The following is an 18,570-nucleotide window of genomic DNA, read 5'->3' as shown; positions in this document are numbered from 1 at the left end:
GCCAGATCCTTACCCTACTGTGCCACAAAGGAACTCCACTTATTTATTTTATACATAGTAGTTGGTACCTCTTAATTCCCTCCCCCCTGCCTCATCCTGCCCCTTCCCCATTCTCTCTCCCTGCCGGTAACCCCTAGTTTGTTCTCTATATCTGTGAATCAATACAGTATGATTTTTATAGGAACTTAGGCATATCATCCTCAACCTGCAGAGTAGAAATGCAGCTCATGGGAGTTCCCGCTGTAGTGCAGCGGGTTAATGATTCAGGTTGTCTCTGTGGAGGCGCTGGTTTGATCCCTGGCCCGGTGCAGTGGGTTAAGAATCTGGCGTTGCTGCAGCTGTGGTATAGGTCACATCTCCAGCTCAGATTTGATCCCTGGCCCAAGAACTTCCATATGCCATGGGTGCGGCTGAATAAGAAAAGAAAAGAAATGCAGCCTGTTAGCCAATTTGAGTCCTTTGGGTTGAGCTTCCCGTGGTTGCTGAGATCACAAAACCATTCGGTATGCAAAGACTTGCTTCTTTGATTAGAAACTTCTTATTGATTAAGTTTACTAGCAATTCAAAATATGCTGTTGATTGTCTTATCCTTCCTCTCTAGGTTACACTAGAAAGGTAAGTGAGCTACAGTTCACCCAGAAAATGCAGTTTTGGCCTTTTGGACTAATTTTTTTCCTTTCAAGTGTAGACTAAGCATAAATGTAGTTTTGAAGCTGAAAAATCAAAGCCTCCTTTGAATAGTTGTCAGAGAAATGATCTTTTGGTTGGACATAGTCACATATGCCTGCGTTCACCTTGCAAGTAAGATACTCAGATGGTGTATTTATTCGTATGCACCACTTCTCATTCCTAGCAAGAATGTGCTCTGTGGCTTGGAATGACAATATGGAGGTAGTGTCAGATTGCTGTTATGTTTCTTTGGCTGCAGATTCTCCTTGCATTCCAGGGTTGAAAGTACAGAACTCTTTTCTTTTTCAAAAAAACAAGACATTGTGGAAAGAGACCACTGGTATGTTGTTTTTCAGGGAGAGCTTGAATGTTTCAGCTTTCCACTTGTTCCCTGAGATGTAGATTTGAAGGATTATAACCTAAAGCAAAGACTTTCAAAGTTACAGGTTATAAAAACATGAAATAACCTTTTAACCCCTGAGAAGAAATTATACGTCTCTATTATGAGTTGTTACTAAGTTAAAGACCTCCCCAAAATACAGTATCTCATCATGGTTGTTCAGCATACTTTTGGGGCTCCCTTGAGGATGTAATTTCTTATTTTTCATGTTAATTGTGAACATCTAGAAGGTCCTTTTAACTCCCAATCTGTTTTCCAGAACCATTTTTACAAGGTGCTTTTACAGAGCAGCAAAGGGCTAAGGCTATAGGCAAATGTGTAGGTGTACTATCCACGCTTCTAGGATTAGTTTTTTTGTTTTAAACTTTTGATTTTATTCCGCCTGCCTTGAGTTTTGTAACAGCCAGAGTTTGCCAGGAAGACTCTATTAGCTATAGAACACATGCAAACTGCCCAGGCTCTGGAGGGTATGTTTCTGTCTCCAAGGGCAAGCTCTGCATGTAGCCTGAACCATCTTAGGGGAGTGGGGGATGGTGTTTGGGAGGTGGGGAGTACATTCTTCAGTAACCAGTTTTTCTGACCATTTATGTCACTTTTATGCACCAGTGACTTGGTTTCTTTGCTCTCTCAGGTAAATATGCCGAGGACATTTTTGGAGAGCTCTTTACTCAGGCAAATACTTTTGCCTCTCGGGTAAGCTCCCTTGCTGAGAGGGTCGACCGCCTACAAGTTAAAGTCACTCAGCTGGATCCCAAGGAAGAAGAAGGTAAGGAAGCTGAGCTCAGCATTTGCAGGCTCTGCTGAGCAGTTGCTTACGATTTTTTTTTCCCCCTGATTTATAAAAAAGTGAGGGGAGAAATCATAGAAACCTATGGAGTTCTTCTTTGAAAAGATACAAGCCTAGGTGGTGTAAAGAAACCTTTGTGTCTCTACCATACCTCCACACACTCCCTTTCTCCCATTCCCCCAATTCCCTCTGTCTCAGATTCCCCTTCCCCCCCGTCGTATTTTGCTACCATAAAAGTACTTGGAAGATTCATTCCTCCTAAGGAGAGGTCTGCTAGAGCTGGCCACATAGTAAACCTTTGTGTTGCCTCATTTTGTTCAGTCGTGAAATGGCTGGGCTGCCGACAGCCTTGTGGGGCTTCCCCAGAAGAGGGGAAAAAAAACCAGGCTGCAGACAGCCGCAGCCAAGAAATGCAGCAGCTGAGGCCTCTCTGCCTGGTGTGACTCAGTGTTTGCTCAAATAGCCTGTCGTCCATTTTCTAATGCCTCCCATCTTCTTTCAGTGTCACTACAAGGAATCAACACCCGAAAGGCCTTCCGAAGCTCTACTGTTCAGGACCAGAAGCTTTTTGACAGAAATTCTCTCCCCATACCTGTCTTGGAAACATACAACACCTGTGATACTCCTCCACCTCTCAACAATCTTACCCCTTACAGGTAACCTGGCGAGCTCCTCCTTTTTTCGGACTGTGGTTAACAACACTAGCTTGTCTTTTTATTCAAAGATGTTGTTTCCAGCAGATTGTTGTATCGAAAAGCTTACTACCTACCCCAGAGTTGCTTGAGGCGGCAGAAGCTGAAATTTACCATATAAACAGTTATTGTTATTGTTTGGTTTCTGAAATTCATAGCAAATATAATATATATTGAAAGTTTGTTATAGCATCGCATGCTGCAGAGTTTAATTTGGTATAAGCCTGGTCCGTCTTGGATTCCATCCAAGGAATTTAGTTATTATAGAACCAAAAGGACTTTGTTACAAGGCAGTCCTATAGCATTCATCCCAGGGGCAACATTCTAGCAGGGCTCCCACTTACTCTGAAACCACTAGATTACCAGATGTTTGGGCGTGTTAGTGGGGCCAGCCTTGTGGACTGGCTGCTCTGGGCCCTGAGGGTCCTTCCAGAGCTTAAGGAGTAATTGGCATTCTTCCAAATGAGTGTCGCTCACTTTGTTTTGAACATCCTTTCAACATTCCCCTCAGAAAAGACCTACAGTGCTGTGGCTGGACTTGAAAAGGGTAGCCTTATAGACAGCTCGCTGCCCCTCCCCTCTGTGGTCTGGTCGTGTTATCATCCTGCGAAAAACCACCACGCAGGGGCAGAAAGCGAATATTTATCTTGCTCACATCCATAAATATCTTTGGAACAGGTAAAAGTAATTACAGATAGCTGGAGGCAGATGTCTTCTGTAAGACACGGGTGTACTGCAGAGTAGAACGTGTGTGTGTGTGTGTGTGTGAAATTCAAGGACACCTGCCTGATCCAGAGATCGGGCATAGGAGCATGGTTGCTTCTCACACAGATACAGAAAAAGTACATGGCATCTCTCCTATAAGATTGTTGCCGTGTGAAATTATGTTTGCCCCTTGGCTCTCGAAGGGGCAGCTGACATAGCAGGGCAGGGATTTGACTCTGTAGCCTCCATCGTTTGCTCTGGTTAGATCAGGGCAGAGGGGTTGGAGGACAGGAAGGGACTATACACCTGACAGTATTGAAGGGAGGGTGATAAGACAAGTTTATTTTCAGTTAATTTCAGGTATTTTCCTTATTAGCATCCTCCTCTTAATTTCCTTGATTTGCCCTAACAGACATGAGGAGTGGTGTGGCCAACTCCAAACAAGAGGTAATATAAAAGTCGCTAGTGCTTGGTTAGGAAATGTTTTCTGAGTGTTGTGATAGGATTGGAGGTCAGGGAAGAATGACCTTTACAATTCTTTTTAGTTCAGGGTAGTGTTAAAATAAATGTCCACCCCAAGCACATGTTCTCTGGAAAGTGAGAGAGACCTAGCCATCCCAAAGTGCGGAGTCATTGAGGGGTCATTGAGTCTGGCAGACAGCCCTTATAGTGACACTCAGTAGCTCACTCTGTGCTTCTGTCACAGCCACTAAGAGGTGGTAATTAAATCTTAGGGTCATAAAACAGCTGGCCATCTTTTCTCACTGGGGCCCCCTGGTGGTTGGGGTGGAGGTAGGGGTGAATGCTGAGCTATTCTGGAAGGGAGCAAGTAGGTGGAGTGCTTTGGTTACCAGTATTTGTAGAAGAATAGCAGCTGCACAGATATGCACATTCATATGTGTATATACACACATTATGTACACATGTGAACTTGCACATGCGTGCACGGGTTTGGGTGGGTGGGAACCACTAATGCTTCCTAGAGAGTTCTGGGCAGTTAATGGGAGGAGGGGAACCAGTGGCAGAAATCCCGTCTGATGTGCTAAGGGATCAAAATGTCCTCAGGGAGAGGTCTGTGGCCATGGAGATCATTAGAAATAATCAGGATCCCTGCTGCTTTAGCCCATTCTTGCCCTGACCATGCAAATTCCTCTACCAGGAATTGAAAGTAAGGCTAAAGTTCTTAAAAAACCAGATAAGTAAAGAGGTGCCATGCCATTCAGGGGCACTGGAATGCTGGCATGGGAGAAGAAATATGCAGTTGATTTGAACAACTTCCTGAGTCCTCAGTGTAAAAACTGCTAACCGGGAGTTTCCACTGTGGTTCAGCAGTAAAGAACCTGACGAGTATCCATGAGGACACAGGTTTGATCCCCAGCCTCACTCAGTGGGTTAAGGATCTGGAGTTGCTGTGAGCTGTGCTGTAGGTCGCAGAGATGGCTTGGATCTGGTGTTGCTGTGGCTGTGGCGTAGGCCGGCAGCTGCAGCTTCAGTTTGACTCCTAGCCTGGGAACCTCCATATGCCTCGGGTGCAGCCCTAAAAAGCCCCCCCTCACCCCTCCCCCCCCGAAAAAACCTTGCTAACTGGTAGGTGCTTGGAATATTTGATTTGGTTGGGAGCTCGTCTTGTCTACTGACAGCTACTTGTCTTCATTTCTATCCCAGGGACGATGGGAAAGAGGCACTCAAATTCTACACAGACCCTTCGTACTTCTTTGATCTTTGGAAGGAGAAGATGCTGCAGGACACCAAGGATATCATGAAAGAGAAGAGAAAGCACAGGGTGAGGGGAAGGGGGCCTCTGTTCTACACATCAGTAGGCACGATTGTGGAGGGGGGATAAAAAGGAAGCCAGTCTTATGTGAAGTGATCATTCCGAGTGGCTGGTTGCTTGGATGCCAGGTGAGACTCTTAAAAAAATGTGTCCACTCCAAGCACAACCAAGATGAAAGTATAAATCACACCAAAAATGTGTTTGTTCCCCTCAGCGCTATTAACAGGCGAGTATATTCAGGCTGAGTTTTAGAAATTGACTTTTCTATTCACCATTTATTTCTCTTGCAATTTGCACCTGACTCTGCTGGACACTCAAACTAGGCTAGTCCCTTCCCCGCCAGTTTTGCAGCTCGTTTCTCAGATCAGCACAAGGCTCTACAGTGTTTGATTTGTAACAGGAGCGGTTTAACACCTTGACTACTGGTTGGGCGGGGCAGAGGTGGGGGCCTAGGCCTACACTGGTAGATGCTCCCCCCAGACTCCCAGTGATGTGTGTAAGCATATGACCTACCAGGTACAACCTCACAATCCCATTAGTGTGGCTGCCAGGAGGCCCAAGAGAGTGCCAGGGGCTAGTGCAGCTGCACAGGCTGAAGAATTCTTCTTTGCTTGTTTTGGTTTGTTTTTAACTATTTCCTTATATCTGTCCCAGATATCTGTCGCCGTCATTATTTCTCTTCTCTCTTGACTGACCTTTGTGGCATAGCAAATAACAGTTTACTAACTTCCTAACAATTAGAGCTGCTCAAAACCATGAATGAGTTACCCAAAGAGGTAATGGGGTTTCATTGCTAGAAATGTTTGAGTGTGGGATTGAGGAACTGTGTTTGATCCCAGGAGGTGGTTTGGATTAGATGACCTCTAGGTCACTCTAAACCCAGCAGTTCTATGAATTCTGTAGTTACCGTATGCTCTCTAGGCATAGACAGCATATGCATGGGTGTATATCCGTGAAAGTGATGGAATTTTACTGAATAACTTTGGGAAGTGTTTTATTAAGGCTTTTCTGTTTCTTTTCATTATAGAAAGAAAAGAAAGATAATCCAAATCGAGGGAATGTAAACCCACGTAAAATCAAGACACGTAAGGAAGAGTGGGAGAAAATGAAGATGGGTCAAGAATTTGTGGAATCCAAAGAAAAGCTGGGGCCGTCTGGGTAGGTGATGCTTTTGTTCTCTTGGTAGCATTCTTGGAAGGGGCTGGGTACCCGAGGGCAGCCGTCTGACAGCTTATGTGTGACACCTTTCATACACCCTTAAGTCTGGCTCTGTGGCTTAAATCAATACCACTGTTAATCAGCTACTTTAAAGTGCCTCTGTCTGGTGATTAAAATTTGCTAAAAAAAAAAAATCAAGAGACTCAAGCAGTTTAAATGAGATGACCAGAATGGCCTGGAAAAAGAATGCCCATGGCTTTTAGTGCCCTTGCTCTTCCAGACATGGCTATGTCTGAGGGCCTCAAAGGAAAGACTAGAAAGGGAAGAAAAGTGGTCTTGGAAGGCCTTTGCCTCCAGAGTGTTGATTTGAAGGTCATGGCTAAGAGCTGGGCATTTCACTGGTGTGGGGAGGGCCAGGCAGAGAATTTGTGCACATCGCCAAAGCCACTTCTCAGTCAGCCTTTGTCAGTCTTGGGAGAGAGGCTGGCCAAGGGGCTGAAGCCGACCTCAGAGGCAGTGTGGGAACAGTCGCACGGCTAGCATTGAGGCTGTATATCTCTGTGGAGAAATAGTAGATGTCAGTCTGACCCCGTTTCCCAATTCCAAATCACACTAGAGGTTTAAAAGGAAAAAAAAAAAAAAATGGTTTGAAAGCTTGGTTTGATTCTTATCCTGGTGTCTGACCTGTGTGACATTCAAAGCCAAGTCACCACGACTGCTTGGCATGAATGTCGCGCTGGTTTTTCCCCTAAATACCTTGCATCCTGGCTGTCAGAGAACCATGCCAGCCCATGCCGGGTGTCTAGGGACGATAAAAGGAAAGAGTGGAGTTGTCCTTGCTTTTAGGAATAACTCTACCATGAAAATCTTGACTTTCAGAAATCTTGACACTTCTGACACTTGTTCTTCCTGGATTAAGAGATTTGTTTTAAAGAGTGATGAAGATGGTGAGAGGAAAAGTGAACCTTTCTTTCTACAGGGGGATCAGCCCCGAGGGTACCTCCATTAGCTTCACCTCCCAATAAAAAGGGGCCATTTTGTTCTGTGGCCCCATCCTGTTCAGACAGGCCCTTGTCATAAGAAGGTTCTCTAAGGCCAGAAGCGTGCATGTCCAGGATGCCGAGCAAACTTGTCTGTCTGTCTGTCTGTCTCTGTGTAATTGGAGTGGTGAAAATGAACACTTTGCCTCCCATTTTACTGTTGTCCAAGAGGTTTGGGCAGGCTGCACAGCTGGTCCACATGGACATCCTTGTTGGTGAACCTATAAAGAGATGTGCCAAGTCCTTGGGGATTTTCCACATCAGAGCATCATTCGATTCTGTTAGCTCCCTCCAAATCTGTTCTCCCTGTGATCTGCTTTAGATAAGTTCCGTAGAACCCAACAATGGTGGGAAGAAGCAGGAGGTGCTAGCTGCTTCTTGGTGTATTCGTGCTTGTTTGGAAGTTTGTTGCTGTTCACTCAGCGCAGATTTACCCAAGGCCCAGTGCTCTGGGGGACAGGTTTTCATGAGGCAAGCCCTAGCACCCCACTTTAATCCACAGCTCATTTTGTTAAATGAGAGACCTAGCAGAGACCACATCTGACTACCACATGACAACTTGTATTTGTCCTCAGCTTGGCTTTGCAATCAGATGCCCTCTTGGCCTTTGAGCACTCCAGAGGCTTGCCGACCTCAAAACCAGTCTGTGTGCCAGTCATGTGTTTGCAGCTCAGTAGCCTTGGGACTTGGCTTTGCCCTTTGCCACAAGACAAACTGGGATTTGGGTTCTGGGCTTCCCCTAACATTTGGAAGTGAATTTAAAGGAACTGCTGTTTGACAAGGCCAACACTGGGAAAGGAACAGCATGGTTTTGATAATCTGAGTTGAGTCCCATTTCCACAGACAATCCAGCAGAAATATCTGGGAGATATTTAGTAATAGAATATTTAGGCCTAAAATAGTCAGTGCAACGGAAACTCTATGGGAAATATACTAATTTTATTTCTCCCTAATAGCTTGTATATCACATGCATTCTTGTGGGGTCTTTTAAGAAAACAAGAGTACCACTCAGACTTTAAATGACAGTTCTGGCATTGTGTTCCTTGTCAGGTATCCACCCACCTTGGTGTATCAGAACGGCAGCGTTGGCTCTGTTGAGAATGTGGATGCAAGCAGCTACCCACCACCACCACAGTCAGACTCTACTTCTCCACCTTCTCCTTCCTTCTCTGAGGACAGCTTGCCTCCCCCACCAGCAGAATTCAGGTAAATGGTGGTACCTCTTCCATCTACTCTGGGTGGTTAAATACCAACGAACAAAGGAAGAATTCTAAATCCAGGCCAGAATGACTTCAGGCCAGTCTGTCTAGATAGTAGAAATAATTAATATTTATTAAGTGTTTGTGAGGTACCAGGCATTATGCCAAACACTGTGTATGTTACTTAATCTTCACAAGAATCCTCTTGAGGTAAGTACCCATTTTACAGATGAGTGAAGAGTGAAGCACAGAGAGGTCAGTGAACTTACCTGAGATCACACAGCTGGTAAGAGGCAGTCATGATTAGAAAACAGGTCAGTCTAACTCCAGAATCTTTGATCTTAACTACTAGGTATTCCTGAACAGAAAGAAGTCACCAACTTAACTCTTGTTTTTTAACTTAGCATTGACTCGGCATGAAATAAAGTGGTCTCCTCTGTTGCTGTCCACATAATATTAAACAGGGAAGAAAGGGGGCATATGCTATGGAACAGACACCTTGCCCAGTTGTCTAGGAACCTAGCGGATAGTCACCTTTTTTTCCTCTTGCCTCTAGTTCATTTCACTGTTGGATAGAATCTCCAGAAAGAATGTCAAAGGAAAGGAGATGAAACTTAGAATCTGACCATTTTGATATATGTCAGTGTCCCTGGCAGAGGTGAATAGAGGAAGAGTGAGCAGGTAGTGGCTGAAAAGGGAAGGAATCTGAGGAGTGTTCAGATTTCTGTGTTTCCTCATAATCACTGTTCATCCTGATGCCTGACACATGAGAGCTTTGTAAGGTATGCTTTTCTCCTTGGACAGGGTTTAATCAGAGATTGAATATTTTGAAGTTCCCTCAGATGGAGCCCTAAAGCAGTGTTGTCACCCCCCGCCCCATTCTTGGCTCTTGAAACCACTAATCCCAAATCTCCTTCTGCCTCCCCAATCACTTCTTGCTGGTTGCCCTGTTGGATTCAGCAGCTAAAGCTCGAAGGTCTGTGGAAAATTCCAAGATGGATGCTTTTCTAAGGAGTAGCTATTAGTGCAGGGCAGATACAAAGCTGGAAAAAAGGAGCCCTTCAGCCCACACATGGCCTGAAACCATGCAGCCACAGTCTAACCCAGGAGTCTGCACCTTAATCCTCTTTCAACCTGGGTCAGGTCTGGCGGCACGTTCATTTCCCGTCTCCGCTGACCCTCGGGCCCTCGTTTTCTCTCAAGTTTTTCCACATGCGCACTGAAGGTGCATTCACCTAAATCTGTACCCTGCTCAGGTCTGGTCAGCTTGGCTTGGATTTCCTGCCCTCACAAGATCTGGTGCATGTTAATAGCCTGTGGAACAGAGCCTGGTGGGTGGTGGTGGTTGAATTTTTATTCCAGTTCGTTCTTGCATGCCTTCTTGATCCCGGTTCCAGGATTGAACTGACCCTTCCTTTTAGAGGGGGGTTCAAGAGGGTGCCTTCCCTCGGAGAGCTGAAAGGTTTGAGGGGGACCTGAGAGATGATCTTGGCCAGCCCTTACCCGTTGGAGGAATCCTAAGTCCACTTCTTTTAGGTAGTTTTTCTCAATTTGTTTTACTCCTCTGCTGATGGGAAGCTCATTATCTTACAAGGCTGATCATTTCATTGTTAGTCTGTTCTCACCATTCCCAGGATTTTCTTTCTGTTGGAGCCAAAATGAAATGACATCAACCAAAATGAACCTAGGCTTATGGATAAGCCTGGCTAGAGGTGGATGTTTGCATCCTGAGAGTGATGGTGGGTCTTTTTTCTTTGTCCTTCTAGCTACCCAGCAGACAGTAACCAAAGAGGGTCTGGCCTGGCTGGACCCAAAAGATCCAGTGTGGTCAGCCCAAGCCATCCACCACCAGCTCCTCCTCTGGGCTCTCCGCCAGGCCCCAAACCCGGCTTTGCTCCACCACCTGCCCCTCCGCCTCCACCTCCGATGATGAGCACTCCACCCCCACCACCACCTGGAGGATTTGGGTCTTCAGGGACCCCACCACCACCTTCACCCCCATCTTTCCCACCTCACCCCGATTTTGCTGCCCCTCCACCTCCTCCCCCACCTCCGGCAGCTGACTACTCAACTCTGCCACCACCTCCCTTGTCCCAGCCAGCAGGAGGAGCGCCTCCCCCTCCCCCTCCTCCCCCTCCCCCGGGGCCCCCTCCTCCCCCTTTCAGTGGTACAGATGGCCAGCCTGCCGCACCTCCGCCACTTTCTGATACCACCAAGCCCAAGTCCTCCTTGCCTCCTGTGAGCGATGCCCGCAGCGACTTGCTTTCAGCCATCCGTCAAGGTAAAATCCTAGTGGTGGAGCCAGGATCATGGAACCTTGTCTTTCTGCAGCTGGGATGACGAATTGGAGGGTGGGCAAGGGGTTCTGTGCCCTTCCAAGGGAATAGCATTTTTCCTTTTCTTTTTTGGCCATACCCATGGCGTATGGAAATTCCCGGGATCAAACCTGAGCTGCAGCTATGACCTCTGCCACAGCTGGGACACCACCAGAGCCTTAACCCACTGCACCAGGCCAGGGATCAAACCCACACTGCCACAGAAGCAATGCAGGATCCTTAACCCACTGCATCACAGCAGGAACTCCCAAGGGAATAGCTTTTGTTGGGTGGGGACGCATTGGGAACTTGGACCTCGAATCTGCCTGAAGAAAGGCTTCATTCTACAAATACAAGGTTTATATTTCTTTCTACCTTGGCTTAAAGTAAAGGATTTTTGGAGTTGCCTGGTGGCCCCTAGCAGGTTGGGGGTCCGGTGTTATCACTGCTGTGGCTGGGGTCACTGCTGTGGCCTGGGTTTGACTCCTCGGCCAGGAATTTCTGCATGTCGTGGGCAGGGCCAAATAAGTAAAGGATCCTGGGGATCCTGAAATCTTTGAATTCCTTGGAAGCTTATGCTTTGCGTGTGTTTTCGTCCACTTTGTGTCCCAGAGAAAAACAAAAATCACTGTCCTAGAAGCTAGTTCCTCAGCCGAACTCAGACACTTCCTGTCCTCTCCTTTTTTGCCTTTCATATTCTTCCTCCCTGCTCTCCCCTCTTCCAACCCTGTTCCTTCTTCCCTGGTATCCCATCCCTCGCCTTCCTCTCATCCTACCTTCCTCCCCTTCTCACCATCTCAACCTCATCTCACCATCGTAGAGCGTTTATTCTCCTTCTGTCAGAGGCTAGTTCTGGCCCCAAAGGGTTTCTTCTGTTGGATCCTCAGGGAGTTGAAGGGTTATCTAGAAGAGAAAACGGAGGGCAGCTGAGCTCCGTGAAAATCAATGAATTGGCCAGACTGTGTGCCCACACGTGGGGTGCGGTGGCCACTCCCGCTCGGAGCCTCATGAGGAGTACCATCCTCCCAGCCTCAGCGTGGATACCGGGAAGAATGGCAGGATTCCCTTCAGGTGCACCTGTGCCACTGGAGCCACAGTTTCGTAACAGCTCTTGTCCTGCTGTCCCAGAGGATCCTTCTTTCTCTTTGTCCTTTCCGCTCCCCACCACCACCAGGTCCACGCCCTGTTCCTCCATCCTGGATGGATTCTAAGACTGACTCAGCTCCTTAACCCTTCTCTCTCCCACCAGGCTTTCAGCTGCGCAGGGTTGAGGAGCAGCGGGAACAAGAGAAGCGGGATGTCGTGGGCAACGATGTGGCCACCATCTTGTCGCGTCGCATTGCCGTGGAGTACAGCGACTCAGAAGACGACTCCTCTGAGTTTGATGAGGATGAATGGTCGGATTAACTCTTCTGCCTGCTGCCCGCCTCCTTTTTCTTTCCTTCCTACCTGCCTTCCTTGATGCCTACCCCAGCAGTCCCAAAGGGAGAAAAGGGAGGAAAAAAAGAATTTCAAGGGGCCAAAGCCTTCCCTGAAGCAACCAAAGATATATCCAAGCACTTCTCCAAATCACCATGTATTTCCCGTCTCCCCATGGGGCTCCTGAGAGTCAGTAGCCTAGGAGATGTTCCCTCCTCCCTTCCAGTGCTTGTTACTTACTGAGGAGAAGGAAAAACCCCAAAGCAGGTCCCTTTGATTGGGTATAAACCGAAGTTGGTGCCTTCCCCTAGGAGCCATTTTCTGTGGTCTTCTTCCAGAATCCTTGCCCTCAGCCACGTGGAATAATGCCAGCCATCTTCTGATCCTAAAGCCTGCGTGGCCACAGCTGGCCCCTTTCTCTTGCACTAAGGGGGCAGAGCAGGCCGCACTCCCCAGTGCCTCACCTTTCCGCTCTTATTAGCAGGGTGGGGTGACTTTTTGTTAGGCCATCTTTATGTCTGGGTAGCCTTTAATCCTGGAGCCATCAAGCCCCTAAACATCTCACCCCCCTCTGCTTAGAAATGATGCCTTTCTTAAGACAGGGGAGGTTGCCTCCGGCCCAGGCTTCCTCTCCTGAATGTGATATCCTTGTGTCCCTTAAATGCCCCTCCCTCACCACTAGGTGCCTTCAAGCACCATAGCCCTGTTCTAACCTCTAACACTCGTGACCAAACTAGCCCTGACACACAGGGATCTGGGCGTTCGCTGGCTGTCAGGAGCCAAGCTTCTAGAGACCTGGAACTGCAGGACTAGAAGAACGGTGGAACTCCTTGGGTCCTGCCTTCTTAACGATGCTAAAGCCTAGAGATGGGACGTGACTTGCTCAAGGTCGCACAGTTGGATAGTATCAGAGCTAGAGCCCAGAGTTCCTGGTTTCAAGTCACTTGTGCTTTCTGGGACCAAATAGAGGGCACCTGCTGGAGCCCTGGCAGAGCAGCATTGGCGCTGTACTACTGTGGACCTCACCATAGCAGAGGCCCAGTAGAAGGGCTCAGGGCCCGTGCCAGGCCTCTCAGTGCTGCTTAGAGCCTTGTAGCCTCTTGTAATTCTTTGCTCTCCCTTTCCTATCACCAGCCAAGCACCTGGCCTGGAGAGCTGCCTTTTTGGGGGAACCAGAGGTAGTGAGAGAAGGAAGGGGCTAGGCAGCAGGACAGGTGCTGCTTTCAATTCCCCTGCAGCTCCTCCCCCTTTTATTTCCCCAGTTTAGGCATTGATTCTGCCAGCTGTAGAAACTTCAGTCCCTCAGGCTGGCAGCCGCCGCAGGTAGCTGCCTGGGGGGCCTGGCAGCCGAGGGGCAAGCTAAAGGCAGAAGGACTCTGGGTCTTGTCTTCAGCTCCCTTCTCACTGCATACAGTGATGTTCCCTCCCTCGCTCCCCCCTTTTCTCAGAGCTAATACACAGGTGCTATTATTCAGAAAAAAACTGGTCAGCTTTGGCCAACAGTGAGGTTTCTTCTCTTCTGCCCTAACTATTGTGTAGCCTGTTGTGCTGAAACTGGCTTTGCTGGCTTTCAGAGCCCTGAAACAAAGAGAAACAGGATCTGTCTCTACCCAGCACAGCAAATGGTTATAGTAATTGCCAAAGCCCTCATAAACCCCTCCGGCTTGAGGAGAGCGTGTAATCACGGGCACTGCCGCCATGCCCTGGCTGAATGCTCCCCCTCTGCTTGCCCTCCTTGAACTTGGGGCGTGGGGACTGAGCCTTTCGAGGCCAGCACGCTCTCCTGCAGGGGCTGCTCCGGAGTGTGCCCTCCTTCTTCTCCCCAGATCAGGTGTCTCTGGCCCCAGGCTCCCGTGCTGAGCTGCTGAGCGTACCAGGCTGTGTGCGCTCCCACCTTGCTTCCCGCCCTGCGCCCTGGAAGCCGAGGGTGCTTTCTTTAGAGCTCTAAAATGGCTGTTGAAGGTGCCCCCGGCTGCAGCCCAGCAGTGGCTGAAGCGCAGGCAGAGGGCAGTGGTTCTCCTAAATAGGAGCCCTGGGGCCTGGCCAGGCCAGGCCAGGGTTTGGGCCTAATGGCTTTGACTAAATTATCCCATCCCCCTCCTTTCCGGAAAAGGGGGAGCCAGCGCCACTCACTATCATTCTGCTCTGACCTTGAAGGGGGCGGTGTTGGCCTGGCTTCTGGAATGGACAGAGCCCGCCATGGAAAGGGCTGGGGGCAGGAGGGGGAGGGGGGGCACTGCCTGCGGAAGGTAGGATTAGATCATTAGCTCAGTGACCTCCTAGGGTTTCGATGTGCTGTGTTCTCATCCTACAGCTGGTTTGGTAATGATCTGCAAGTCCCGGAGAGCAACAGCACAGCTCTGCCTGACGCTCTCATTAAAATCTATGCAGCCAAGCTCGGTGCTTTGTAGCAGCCGGCCTTGCGAAGCCTCCTCAGCTCGGGGGGCTGGGGACCCAGTCAGCCGAGAGGCCCTCTGGGCGCTACTTATGCATATGTGCACCAAGAAAAAAAAAAAAAAAAAAAAAGCTTCTTTAAACCTAGAGCCCTTTAAGATGATAAAGGACCCTGTGCAGGTAATTGTGTGTCTTTGGAATCCTGTAATTGTAGAATGCGAAGTTTAGTGATTCTCTAAACTGGGCTAAGGCTGGTAAGAGTATGGAGCAGTGGCCCCTGAGGACTCCAAGGGCTGAAGCCAAGGAGCCACCCCCCCCTTCCCTGGTCTGCCCAGCCCAGGGGACCTGCCCCATTCCTGTGGCCCAGGGACCCAGCTTCCAGTCAGCAGTGTCAAAAGTGACCTGTGGCTCTGCCGTGGCTGTGAGACGAGTACATTCCAAAGGAGCAGCCACGGGGAGGGGGTAGGCGCAGCCATCCCTTGGAGGCTCAGAGCAGCTGGCCCAGGCTCCAGCTCGCCTTCAACAGAAGCTCAAGCGTCCTCAGAAACGACCCTGGCCAATGTCACCGCAGAGCTATGGCGGTGTTGTCAGGGCTAATGTGAAATCTCTTCCCGTGGCGCCGATCCTCCGGCTCTGCAGCGCCAGCTCGAACAGATTGAGGTCTCTGTGGCTTTGGTGACCCTGCTTAAGCATTCCCACCGTGTCCCAGCTCTGCTCTCAGCCTGCCTCCCGCTGCACCCCCCTCACCTGACCTTAGGCCTAGGGAGGGGGGGGCAGTGCCCCAAGGCCAGGGGCTTCTGCTCGGAGAGCTGTCAGGCTTCCTGAGGACATCAGGCTTTGAGGTCCAACCAACTTGGGGTCCAGCTGACCTGGGACCAGCAGTGTCAAAAGTGACCTGTGGCTCTGCCGTGGCTGTGAGATGAGTACATTCCAAAGGAGCAGCCACGGGGAGGGGGTAGGCTCAGAGATGTGCCTCATCCTGTGCTTCAGGAAGGGCTAGGGAACAATTTTGTTATTGTATTAACTTTACTCAGTTAACTCACTTGAGAAATTAACCAATTTTTACTTTCTGTCTAGAATGATGTATGTGTAGGGAAGTAAGCCGTAATGTTCCCAAAGTGCCTTGTTTTCTCTGATATAAATATATTTATAAGGATCTGGTCCAGTGGATTCTTGGGTGTGTTTGCGACATCAAGATTTTCAGGGCTGGGCACGTGTCTGGATGTGTGGGGATACAGTCTGACAGTGGGTCCCCTTGCCCGGAAGATGGGAAAGGAGCTTCAAGTGGAGATCTGAGCAGTGGGGTTAACACCTCTTCCCCCCCCCCCCCACCCCCCTGCCGCCGCCGCCGCCGCCGCCGCCGCAAAAGAGACCTTTCCTCCTCACCCTACTCCTCTCAGGTCCTTAGAAGGATGTCCAATTTTCCAAAGCTCTGTGCCTCCAAGCCTGGTCTCATTTAAGTCCCTGCCAGGGCTCATGTGTGTGCTATGTTAGCACCCCAGTGACCAGAATATTCCATGTAATTGCTTTATGTATACATGTGAATACATAAATGCCAGCATTTAAAATAATTTGATAAAGTCTGGGTAGCCAATCAGCCACCTCTATGTGTGTGTGTGTGTGTGTGTGTGTGTGTGTGTGTGTGTGTGTGAAGCAGGCATTCCAAGGGGGCAACATCCACAGGTGGTGGCCAGAGCTTCAGAGGGAGGTAGGTCAGTGTGGGTGGGCCTGGAGGGTCTGGACCGTGCGCTGTGTGGGAGGTGGGGGATGAAGGCCAGAAACCATTTGGGTTTAGGAGGAGACCCAGCTGGGGGACCTAGAGGCCCTTCTCAGCTGGCCCCGTGGGGTGTGCCAGGGTTGGGGGAGACAAGCTGCTGGCAGCTCCCTGCACCAGGCAGGAGAGGAGCACAGGCTGAATGCTGATGCTGCTTCCCAACATCTGGCCGGCATCTTGTCTGCTTCTCAGACCCAAGCAACTTACCTTAAATAGAACGATTTACAATGGAATCCGATAAAAGGTTCAGGCTGCTGCACGCCCCCTCTCCTGCCTCCCAAGCAAGGGGGCTGGGTTTATATTCTGACCCAAAAAAATGACCTACCCAGGAAGCAACGGTTGTTCCGAGCACAGCTGCTGCGGGTAACTGTCCCTGGGGGTAATTTATGAGCAGACACCCAGTTCCGGGCCCAGCAGACGCAGTCGGGTGGCCCGGGAGAAGGGTGGGAGCAGGGTTGGTGACTTGGCTGGTCACGCCTGCTGTTCAGTCACCCACTGGCATCCCTGGAGAGGGGGCAGAAGTTTTGAATTGTCAGCAACTGCTGCGCCAGCCACTCTGAGCTCATCGCTGGAGGTGGGGGTGCGGGGGTGTGTGGGGGGGGGCGGGAGCCGGCTCACCCCTGCGGAGCCCCTCGCTCCACCCTCCTGCTCAGGCCCGTGTTTAGTCAGCACTTGGCTTCCCGAGGCCGATGACTGACAGGCAGCCAGACACCCTCCCTGGGAGAAGACAAAATGGTGGTGTCGGGAGCCGCCCTTGCTGGGGAATTGGAAGGAATGTGGCTCTGGGAAGCAGAAGGCCTGAGCTTACATTTCCTGCTCCTCTGCGTAAGATCTTCAGCTCTTTTTTTTTTTTTTTTTTTTTCTGGTCTTTCCGTCTTTTCTAGGGCCGCTCCCGCAGCATATGGATGTTCCCAGGTTAGGGGTCTAATCGGAGCTACAGCCGCTGGCCTACACCACAGCCACAGCAACGTGGGATCCGAGCCACGTCTGCGACCTATACCACAGCTCACAGCAACGCCGGATCCTTAACCCACTGAGCAAGGCCAGGGATCGAACCCGCAACCGCATGGTTCCTAGTCAGATTCGTTAACCACTGCGCCACGACGGGAACTCCAAGAGCTTCAGTTCTTTGGACTAATCCAGAGAAGCATGAGCATTTACTGAGTGCTTGCCCAAGACTGCATGCGCTTTATTTCAACCTTATGTGCCAAGGGTCTCCCATTTACACATGAGAAAAACAGACTCAGAGAGGTGAAGTGAGTTGCCTAAAATCACATAGCCGGCCAGGAGCAGAGCCACAGGTCGCTCGTGGGTGCTCTGCTACGCAACTTAAACAGCTTTCAGAATCTCTCTCCATCTAGGATCACGGCCTTGGATGTCATAGGCGGTGTGCTAAAGCTCTTGTGTTTTGGTCTACCTGACCCCTGGTGCCCAGATTTATAGATGATGGTTATTTTTGCTCTTGCTTTAAAAAATCTGATCTGGACTGAGGGCCCAGCTATCCTAGACCTTTAGAATTAGAAGTACCCTGTCCCCTCAGTGTCCTGAAACAAAATGGGCTGGGGCTTCTGACAGACACACCCTCAGTACGTGCACACACACCTGTTCAGGTACACACGTTTCTGCACACTGACATGGAGACACCTGCACACGTGAGTAGGCACATTTGAGAACCCAGGCCCAGGGACACGTGCATACAGAGCCATGTCTTTGTGGAAGCAAGGGCACAGATCAGCACACAGTTATAGGAACATGTAAACGCAAGCCAACCTCACAAAGTCCTCAGGAGCCACCCCTCCCTTTGTGCTGTCTCTGCCAGTTCCTCGCTGCCCCCTCCTGGCCGCCTGGTGGCCAGGGCAACCTGGCACCATTTCCTCTTCTGCTCCGGGGTGGTTGTCCACTAGTTTCCTCCTAGATCATGAGGCTAGGAGCAGTTTCAGGTGCTCCCCAAGACCAACAACCTGCCTCAGCTCCAGGAGTTGAGGGTGACTAGTGGGGGAGTCTGAAGCTAGAGGACAAAAAAATAAGCCTTTTACACCCAAAAGACTCTCGTCATGGTAGAATTGTCAGTGCCATGGTGGCAGGAGTCTGCATAGACACCCTCCCGCCACAGCCAGCAGCCACCCACCCTTGCCTCAGAAGCTGTACACACACCTGCTCACACTCTGCATACATATTTAAAGAGGAGTAGATCAGGACTTCTCTGGTGGGATTTCCGCGTGTTGCAGGCATGGCTAAAAAAA

The 18,570-nt window shown here is 49.6% G+C and overlaps 1 protein-coding gene across 2 annotated transcripts in view; it reads left to right on the top strand.

Moving 5' to 3' along the window:
• WASF2 (WAS protein family member 2) overlaps positions 1–15,718 on the top strand; it is a 75,687-nt gene extending 59,969 nt beyond the window's left edge. The window contains 7 exon segments of one of the 2 annotated variants that reach the window (NM_001258444.1): positions 1,701–1,835; positions 2,359–2,512; positions 4,919–5,036; positions 6,055–6,185; positions 8,277–8,432; positions 10,192–10,706; positions 11,990–15,718. In NM_001258444.1, coding sequence (NP_001245373.1) covers positions 1,701–1,835; positions 2,359–2,512; positions 4,919–5,036; positions 6,055–6,185; positions 8,277–8,432; positions 10,192–10,706; positions 11,990–12,147 — 1,367 coding nt within the window. In that variant the 3' untranslated portion in view covers positions 12,148–15,718. 2 annotated transcript variants of the gene reach the window in all.

Source organism: Sus scrofa, chromosome 6 (assembly GCF_000003025.6).
Source record: "Sus scrofa isolate TJ Tabasco breed Duroc chromosome 6, Sscrofa11.1, whole genome shotgun sequence".
NCBI classification, from domain to species: Eukaryota; Metazoa; Chordata; class Mammalia; order Artiodactyla; family Suidae; genus Sus; species Sus scrofa.
Note: the sequence above shows the minus strand (reverse complement) of the source record. Positions and strands in the feature narration are given on the sequence as shown.